At 48.9% G+C, this 9,794-nt stretch overlaps 1 protein-coding gene across 10 annotated transcripts in view; it reads right to left on the bottom strand.

Annotated features, from left to right (window-relative positions):
- Positions 1–6,164: 6,164 nt before the first annotated feature.
- CAB39L (calcium binding protein 39 like) overlaps positions 6,165–9,794 on the bottom strand; it is a 66,873-nt gene continuing 63,243 nt past the window's right edge. For all 10 annotated transcript variants that reach the window (XM_075086667.1, XM_075086684.1, XM_075086701.1 and 7 more), the window contains one exon: positions 6,165–8,055. In XM_075086667.1, coding sequence (XP_074942768.1) covers positions 7,876–8,055 — 180 coding nt within the window. In that variant the 3' untranslated portion in view covers positions 6,165–7,875. The remainder of the gene's footprint in view (positions 8,056–9,794) is intronic.

Below are 9,794 nucleotides of genomic sequence, written 5' to 3'. Positions count from 1 at the left end.
GCCGGCGTGAGCCTCCTGGAGGTAAAGGGCATTGCTTGCCTCGCAAAGCTCGGGCTTACCGGTGTTTGGGCTAGGAACAGACATGCAGAGGAAAGAGCTGAGCGTGGCCTTTCCCTCGGGTATTTTGCAGCGTGACATTTATCTTCTGCACTCGAAGTATCATCTCTTTGTACCTGAAATTTTCCACTTCGTTTTGCCGAGGAGCCAGGCTGCGCCTCAGCACCCGGGTGGGCTTCCTGAAGCTACAGGACCACTGTGCACTCCCATCACTGTTGAAGGGATGGCATCTGTTCCAGCTTTCATGTAGATGGTACTTCTGCAACATATTAATCACTGGAACTATAGAAGTATATTAACAAAACCAAAGCCTTTGCAGGCTGCCTGCCATTTTCTCCTTCGCCTTCATTGCTCAACTCTTTTTACTTTGCCTCTGGCGAGGTCACCTCACTGCTTTGCCAGTAGATTTTCCCCCAGGGCAGCTAAATGTCTAACTTGGAGGGGAGGAAAAAATGGGTTAAAGAAGCCCCGGGAAACCATAAAGCATTTGAACAATAACTTTAGCTGCAGCCAGGCCTTAGGGACATGTCACACAAATGCCAGTACAGACACATTCCCCACCCCAATGTCCTTTCAGTGATACCTGAAGGATGTAGTTAAAATAGTACGAATGCCAGTACATTCACCTGCTGCTGGTCTCTCATGCCCATCATGGAGCAAGATGGATTTATCCAGCAAAAGCAATAAAATGGCAGAAGGAAAGTTGCCTGTCTGTATGGCTGAAAGTATGGTATTAGCAGGAGAGCTGGGTCTTTTGTTGGAATGAACACATGCCTCTCCTCCCTCAGCAGCGCCTGCCACCCCCTGGGAGATGCTGCTGTCTTGCTTGCCAGTAGGCCTGTCCCCCTTCCTTTGAGCCTTTGACAGGAAGCAGGAGACATTGCTGTCAACCCACAGCAACAACCTGCTCTATCCCATGAGCTAATTGTGGCTCTGCCCTCGACACTCCTTGGGCACAAGGCAAGTCCATCTGTGAATATCATTTTTTCCCCCACACCCAGCTTTAAAATAGGGAGGAGGTGCCTTTCTCCACTTCCCCCGTGGGAGTTCATGAGACCTGCTCCCTGCAGGCTCCCGCCTGTCCCACGCGCACAGAGCCCGCTGGGCATCTGACCATCTGCCTGAGCAAACGATGCGGTTGTTTGCACCCTGCTAGTTGCTGGGGCAGGGCTGCGCCTGGGTGTGCCGCCTGCCGAAAAGCTAACCCTGAGTGCATGTTTGCACAAAGCTCTGAACAGATGCAACGGGCCCTGCTTTGACAGGGGTATTTTTAAATCCACTCTGAACTCTTGTCAAGCCAGCTGTTCTACAAGCGAGCTGAAGGGCATTGCCAAAGCCATGCATTAGTAGAGGTAACATACCCAGCAATTTGGAAATAAAGGGCTTTTATTCATAAGAGTTGAGCAAGGCACTTTCATGGCCCCAGAGGCATGATCCTGTCTTCTCTGTGCCCTCAGAAGAAGTAACTCCATTCATTAGCAGACTGGTAGCTCTCCCCAGGAGAGCTGCACTGGGGAGTTGGGTGGGTTTTGTTTCTTTAACTGTGAGGAGCTGCGTTATGGTGCCATGACTGGGCTGGTGCCTCTCATGCAACCAAAGGATTTGTTCACGCCTGTCACCTTGGTGGGCAGGTGCTTGTTGACCAATTACTTGTAAAACCTCAACATGCTAGGGGTGTCTACTGGCATGGCAAGTTAGTAGGTTACATGCTTGGCCATGGGACAACGGGCTTTCATTCCCAAATCTGCATATGGGGAAAAGGCTCACAGCCTCTACAAGCAGCACTAGCAAGAAGCAAAACAAGCACCCCAAGGGAGGAGGGTGAGGTGGCATGGGGCATGCACCTGAGCCATACCTCATGTGCTGCACTGCAGCAGATAGCTGAAGTCGCACAGATGGCCAGGGCAGTGCCATGCTTTCCTTGGGCTAAGGCTCAGTAGCAAAGCCTTCTTGGCTGCTGCTGGTGCCGTATAGTGATGAAAACCAGCCATGGTTGTCTTGTAGCAATGGTGAATTACAGCGTTCAGCTGCATGATGCAAGGCAGAATGCTGTCTCACAGCGTGTGCTAGGACACCCCCTGTCCCTGTCCCCATTACCCCAGTCAATACTAATACCCCAGTGTGGGTGTTGGAGGGGAGCCCGCTCCCTGTTGTGGCACAGCTGGGCATGGCCATGGCTTGGCCAGAGCTCATCTGGCACTGCACCCTGGGCACAGACTTTCCCCACGCTCCTGCCACTTGTGCTGTGACACAGCATGAGGTAGAAAAGGTTATTTGTACTGTGGCTTTGCAAAGCTGCTCACAACTGATGCCATAGGAAGGTGTTTGATGGTTTTTCCTCCTTTCACATTCCTGGAAAGAGGGGCCAGTGCAAGTCAGGTGCTGTGGTGCAGGACCATGAGTCAGGAGGGCTGGGCTCGCTGCCCGCCTCTCCCTGGGGCTCCCAGGGAGCCAGGCCAAGTCATAGCCTTGTGAGATGCTTGGCTTACAGCTGAACCACATGTCCAAAACTGCTAACCTTGTCCTGGGTTTTCCCTTAGCCTCGTCCTACATTGTCTGCCCAGCACCAATCATGCTCACAGCTGTCTTGGACTGTTGCTACTCTGCGGCCTCATGGACCACAGGCTGAGGGATTCCAGCCTTTGCTGGAGGCAAGGCTCCCTTTCAGCATGGGATAGGAAGAGTGGCTGGAAAGCTGCCTGCTGGAGAAGGACCTGGGGGTGCTGGTTGACAGACAGCTGAACATGAGCCAGCAGTGTGCCCAGGTGGCCAAGAAGGCCAACAGCATCTGGGCTTGTATCAGGAATAGTGTGGCCAGCAGGAGCAGGGAGGTGATTGTGCCCCTGTACTAGGCACTGGTGAGGCCACACCTCGAGTACTATGTGCAGTTTTGGGCCCCTCACTACAAGAAGGACACTGAGTTGCTGGTGAAGCATCTAGAGACCAAGCCTTATGAGGAGCAGCTGAGGGAGCTGGGGTTATTTAGCCTGGAGGAGACTGAGGGGAGACGTTATCACTCTCTGCAACTACCTGAAAGGACGTTGTAGTGAGGTGGGTGCTGGCCTCTTCTCCCAAGTTACTAGCAATAGGACAAGAGGAAAAGGCCTCAAGCTGCATCAGGGGAGGTTTAGATTGGATATGAGGCAAGATGTCTTCACTGAAAGAGTGGTCAGGCATTGGAACAGGCTGCCCAGAGAGGTGGTGGAGTCACCATCCCTGGTGGTGTTAAAAAAAACATGTAGATGTGGCACTTCAGGACACGGTTTAGGAGGCCTCGTGGTGTTGGGTTGATGGTTGGACTTGATTTTAGAGGCCTTTTCCCACCTTAATGATTTTAGCTCTTTATCTTACCTAGGCCACAGCAGCTCTCAGCAGCTGGATTGCCTCTCTTGCTAGGGGCTTGGACCTCTCACTAGAGGCTCTGGGACACCTCACACACTGTCCTAACAGCTTGTGCAGCTCCACTTGGTGCATGTCTATGGAAGACATGTGCAGTGGGCCTGAGTGAGTAACTCCATAGCTCACTGGGCTTATCTTTCAGTGGGAGAGGAGCCCTGGAGGTAGAAAGACTGGCTGAGCTCTCTGTTACAGTGCTGGCTGGAAGGGGGAACATGTCAGTTGCTGAGACTGGGCCTGCATTTACACCAAAACCTGATATAAACCAGCAGCTTAGGCTTCAGCAGTGAAGGCCCTTAGGAACCTGCATTTGTCACCAGGCATCAGAGAGTGCCGGGTGTCTCCTGCTCAGACCCCAGGAATGCTGCAGATCAGCAGAATTTCTGCCAGCTATCTGCTCTGACAGGAAAGCAACTGGCCACTTCAGGTTCATCAGGGTAAGAGCTATGAAACAGGCTTTCAGATCACTGCTTGGCAGTAAATGCACCAAATCCTTATGGTCTATATAGTCCTCAGCTGCTTGATGCTGTTCAGCTGCAGGCAGTGTGTACAAGTCCAGGAGGGTGATGCTCAAGGCAAATGCAACAAGAGTTCCACACAGGGAAAGCGGCAGGTGCCAAAATGCAAGTCCAAAACTGGTGGAAGGCCATGGAAACCTGTATTATGCAAGAGTGCTTAGTCAAGAAGGGGGAGAGCTAGGTACAATTCCCTTTCATGTCACGGAGATCAAAATCCATATTCCCTCTGCCTCCTAACAGCCTTCACTGCCAGGCATAAGATGTTCAGCCAGAAGGTGCTTCTAGCCAAAATGTTGAAGTGCTTCTACTTCAGACAGAAAAATGAAGCATTTATTGGCCCAGAGAAAAAGCTTCTCTACTGACCAAACATCACTGCACCCTTTGGAAAGAGGCCTGGGTTCTCTCAGCCCTGCTCCAATTTCATAGACAAGAGCAAAGCATGCACTAGAGAACAAATGGGATCCAGATCTCTCCCTCATGCAAGTGCTTTTATCGTTAGATTACAAGGTCCAAGTCATTCTTTCCCTTTCATCTAATCTTGTCTCTGGAGCATGCAGATTAAGATGCTCAAGCAGTCTTAACGCCCACATTTCTTGAAGGCCAGAGTCCTGCATCCTTTCCCCAGGTTCATACCTGCTGGTCTACATGCCATTAGAGACAGGGGAGGCTGTTGCTGTTCTAATCAGATTTCTCTTAGTGGCACAAGCTGCCCAAATCCCAGGACCAAAGCTTATGGTTCAGATTCCTGGTGCTGTGCTGTATCAAATAAGGTTTTATGTGCAGGATCATGCATCGCATCTTGGCAGAGATTCATTCATATGATCCAACTCCCCCCCAAATGCTGGGTGGGGATTGGAATGGAGAGGCTGCAGCCCAAGCATCCTACAGCTTCTTTCTCTTTCTGGACTACAATCTTCTTCCCTATCCTCACCCTTATGAACTGTGTCTTGCAGTCACACTAATCTCCCAGATATTAATTTTGGAGAAATTGTGTGTTCCTGGTGGGAGCAGTTGCTTAGGCAAAAGAACCACCTTGACTGAATGCACCAGAAGAAAATGGAAGTTCTGTCATTATTTCAAAGTTGCACTAGAAAAGACCTAATTTTCCTTTAATTAGGGATGTGTCCCCACCTGCTGTGAAATATTATTATGGTGCTTAATTTCACCTTCACCATTTCTTTTGCTTTTTCTTCCTTCAATTAGCTAAGCAAGTTTGTTTGGCTTGGGGAAGACAACTACTTTGAGGTGTGTTGGCAGTATTTACTTCAGGATCAGCTTCTTGTACGATAAGCTGCAAAGGGCCTGACACAAGACCACTGCTTTTTTTCTTCTCTTGCAGACACATATGCACCCACACCCCTTTTTCACAAGCCCTCCTTACCACTTACCGCTGTGGCCCGCTGGCTGCTTGTACTGGAAAAGGCTGGCCTTGCAGGGATGGGGCCCATCACTCTGTTCCGTGTTGGCCTGCCGCATTTCTGCCTACGCAAACACCGGGGTATGGGTGTAACCTCACGCCTCATATTACCGCCACGTTTTGATGTCTTCAGCTGCTCTTTGTCCAGACTGTGCAGGCAAGAGCGGCTCACAGCGCTGACCACCCTCTTTATTTCCATAGATGCGCAGGGCACCTCTGCACGGGTTACACTCACATTGTCAAGGGCAGGCGTTCCCCATCAATACACCATTAGGCACTTTTTCCGAGCGCAGGCTGGAAGCCCGATGTTCTCATGTGACTCCAGAGGCTGAGGCAATGGACATGTGTCTCTGTGTTAATCCAGCCCTGGAGACAGCCCCACCCCAGGAGCCCGGAGCACAGCCAAGCACCCTTTGGTTTCAGGCTCCAAATCTCAGAGGATCAAACTTAAATGACTAACTCTGAGGACTCCAATTCTGGAGATGGTCCTTTATCGACCCACAAGCTAGCACTGATAGTAAGCTGCCTACAGGGTTGGGGGTGAAGATCGCAGTCAGGCTAAGCTGGACTGCAGCCTGGGTTGCCAGGCCCCCTGCCAGCCAGGGGTGCAGATGTGTTGCTTGCAGAGTGCATTAGCTCTGAAGAAAGTGCTCATCTCTCTTGCTCTCCCTCCATCTGCTGAAACTGGTTGGCAAAGGAGAGAGACTATTTAGCACTGAGTGGAGTCTGGCTACCCAGAAAGGCAAGAGGGAAAAAACAGAGATAGAAATAAAGGGTGATCAGTAATCATGCCTTTAATAGCTTGTAAATATTTTTTTTTTTAATTTCAGGCAACTAAGATATACATTTGTTGTGTACATCTGACATCTGAAAAAACCATGAGTCCACAATCTCTTTTGTTTCATCCCTTTTCTAAAGCACATAAATTAAAGTTTCAGTCACTCCAATATACAACAGTTTTATGAAGGAAGAAGTCTTGTTCTGTTTTTACAATTCAGTGTCACCTTTATCTGAAGCATTAGCTACAGTTTTAGCTAGATAACTGTCTTAAAACAAACAGGAAAACTCAGAACTTAGGCTGTCCAGAAAAATTCAAGAAATTTCCACTCCCTGCTCTCAAACTCCACTTCCTAATAAAGCATCAGAGTAACATTTTCATTTCCCGCTAGAAAACGAAAGACCCCAAAACTCTTCAAACAGACTTGGGAAAACACTGTTTGGACCACAGAGCTTATTAAACTTAAAACATTAACAGTGCAACTATTTCTCCTTCTACAACTTCAACGCAGAACCTGAATTCACATCAGGACGAACAAGTATAGGAAATGCCAGACTGCAAGTAGCCTTTGGTGCCTGGGGCTGTTAAATGGCCTCCCACACTTGATTTAGGTAGCCAATAAATGCTCTGAGCTTTGAGAGCACCCGCAGACTCGGGGACCCCAGGCCACTGAGTGGTTCAGGCTGAAGCCATTTCAGCATCCCCTTGTTGAACTCGGCTCAACCCTGCCTTGCACAGCCGGGAGTTGAAGCCGGATGGGAAAATGCTGAGCACCCCCCTCTCGCACTGGTGCTGGGGCTCAGCGCTTGGCACAATTCAGCCACATAGCTCTGGTGACCACCCAATATTATTCCCACTGACACTGGGGACAGACTTCTGAATTTAGTTAGGTGCAGGATCACTTCATTAGCAATACAGGATGGGCCTTGACAGAGAGGGGGTTGCTCTTGCCTCCTTCCCGTTGCGGGGTACATGGGCACTGCATACCTGGGGCTGCTCCTCATCAGTCTACTTGGGAGCTGGTAGGAATAGCCTGTGCTCTAGGACAAGGTAGATCACGTACAGGAAAATGGGAGGCAGGCAGAAACAGCTCATCTGGCTGATGTCTTCATCCATTACCTAGCACTGATTAGAAAACCTCTGATCTAGGGGAAAGGAAAACTTAAAGATGAAAAAACATAAAAATAAAGCAAAACCATGACCTTTACTGCTCTTTCATCTCCCACTGTTTTGACTAAGAACACAATCTATAAGTGCAGCTAACTCCAGAGACAAATGTACTCTTTCACAGTCTTGTGTGTGTGCAGCACTATAACAAAGTCACAATTACAGGTGCAAAGGAACAACGTTACAGTCCTCAGAAGACCCATCTGTGCACTCACCAACAGCTTGAGTTTACTGATAAAAGTTAAGCAGAGAGGTTCATTCTTCTTGAGCACAAGTGAAAATCCATCAAACCAGCTTCTATTACAGAGAGATTCTAAACTGACATAAATAATTATAGTCTTGATTAAAAATAATATATTATTCTAGATTTTTGTCTTTTTAGTTTTCATGAAAACCCCTTATACTCTTGACATCTAGGAACAAAGACAAAATAAAACCCAGGCACTTGCTGTGCCTTCTCAAGCACTGTTGTGGTTTTTAAGGGACACAATGGAATATAACAGATGAGACTAATGCCTACTGTGGAAAATGAGAGGAGTTCTTCATGCTGTTGGCTTTTTCAAGTCTCGGATTTGCTTAATCAGGTAGTTCTTCTCATCAGTGAATTGTTCGTCATCCGTCCTCTCTTTCTGGAAATTGCTCAGAAACTCAATTAGCTTGGGTTGGTTTTTCAACAGGATCTCCACAATAGGCTGTGTTTTGTTTGGACTGGCCACAAAAACCTAACATGCAAACAAAAACCAGGCACAGTGAGACACAGAGAGAGAGAGAGAGAGAGAGAGAGAGTGAGAGAGAGAGAGTGAGAGAGAGAGAGTGAGAGAGAGAGAGTGAGAGAGAGAGAGAGAGAGCGCGCGCATCAGTCACAACATCCCCAGAAGTTATTTCCTAACAAGTCACCTGAAGGCTGGCAGGCAGACACTCTGCTGCTACACACCTTGTCCCAAGGCAGACAGGAGTTACAAACATGCTGGTTCAACAGCAAATTGAAGCAAAGCTATGCCTGTGTGTGGTATTGCTTCTCTTTAATTTTGCTCTTTGTTGATAAAAGCATTTGACTGTAAACCCAGCTGTTGAGAGCGAGCTATCAATTCTCAGCCTCTTCCATATACTAGACTTAAATACACAGAAATTAATTATCAGGAGAACGGAAAAGCTTTGTGTCAGTATTGATATCATTTCCATACTAAACCAGGCCTAAAATTAGACTTGCCAGCTTTGTTTTGGTTTGGAAAAATATGTCAGAGGCTCCACTTCCCTCTGCCAAATCCATTCATGGGAGCATGGAAATTTCCAGCAGCAGGAGCCGGAGCCAGAGCAGGAGGACCATGGTGCACCGGTGCCTTCACTGACCTTGCTGAGCAGAGGAGGGTGGCAATGCAGGGAGGTGATGTGAGACACAGATACCTGGTGCAGCCAGCCTAGCACTGTGGGCTTACTGGTCTTTTCAAATAGTAGTTTTTAAGGATAAACCTACCTGTGCTCTGATTTTTCCTCCTGTAATGCCTAAAGCTGCAGTTTTCCAACTCTGAACATGACCCCCTATGCTGGATACTGTTTCTTTAACATTTTCTCTGCCTTACCCGCCGGCTGACTACAGGAAACTTAAGGCCAGTTGTAAAGGCCAGCGGTGACAAGCTCTTCCCAGGGACCTCAGGACGCCATGGAGATACAGGCTCTGCGGACATCAGTCAGGAGGGACAGATGGGGTGGGGGGATGGCGGTGGGAACACACGTGCAGCACACCCCCAGCCACCCCAGGAGGAACTCCCACATCTGGCTCGCACCGAGGTTACCAAGGCTGGTCAACAAAACACCACCCGAGCGCTTATGCAGTGACATAAATAACTTGAGTTATTCTCTACCCAACAAGAAGAAATTAAGGATGGACAGGACTGGAAAACGTCCAGTTTCCCTCTAAGCCTGTTCAAACCAGAATGAAAACAAACATCTGCTGACGGTATAGAATGGCATGTTGTCCGGCTGAGTGCAGGCAGCACCACCACTTGCCTGGCCCTGGGCCCTCTGGCTCCAGACCTGGGACTCTTCTGCAGGTTCATTTATCTCCGCTGAGATTGTGCCCACACAAAAACCTGGGCCACGTCCAGCTGCGCAGGGGGCTGCCGCGTTTCGCGATGAGGAACACACACAGACTGTCCTGGGGGGCTGTGTTACAGCCCCTTGCCCCAGGAAACAACACGAGGTAAAGCCTGGGACAGGATTCAGACCGGACCCATTGTTAGGCTTCATACGTCCTAATTAGGGGATGTTATACAAGTGGTGTGGAAAATGCCACACATGGGGAATGTGTGGAAAGAATGGGGCTCGGCACACATCGACAGTGCCACACTAAGTACTTCTGCCCAAACAGGAAGGTAAGACTGGTTTTTTTATTTCATAAAGGTGAGGCAAACAATCTACTCTTAAACCCTGGCTTCCCAATGCCATAAGAGCCCTAATCCCT

The sequence above is a fragment of the Phalacrocorax aristotelis genome, chromosome 1, assembly GCF_949628215.1.
Source record: "Phalacrocorax aristotelis chromosome 1, bGulAri2.1, whole genome shotgun sequence".
Lineage (NCBI taxonomy): Eukaryota > Metazoa > Chordata > Aves > Suliformes > Phalacrocoracidae > Phalacrocorax > Phalacrocorax aristotelis.
Note: the sequence above shows the minus strand (reverse complement) of the source record. Positions and strands in the feature narration are given on the sequence as shown.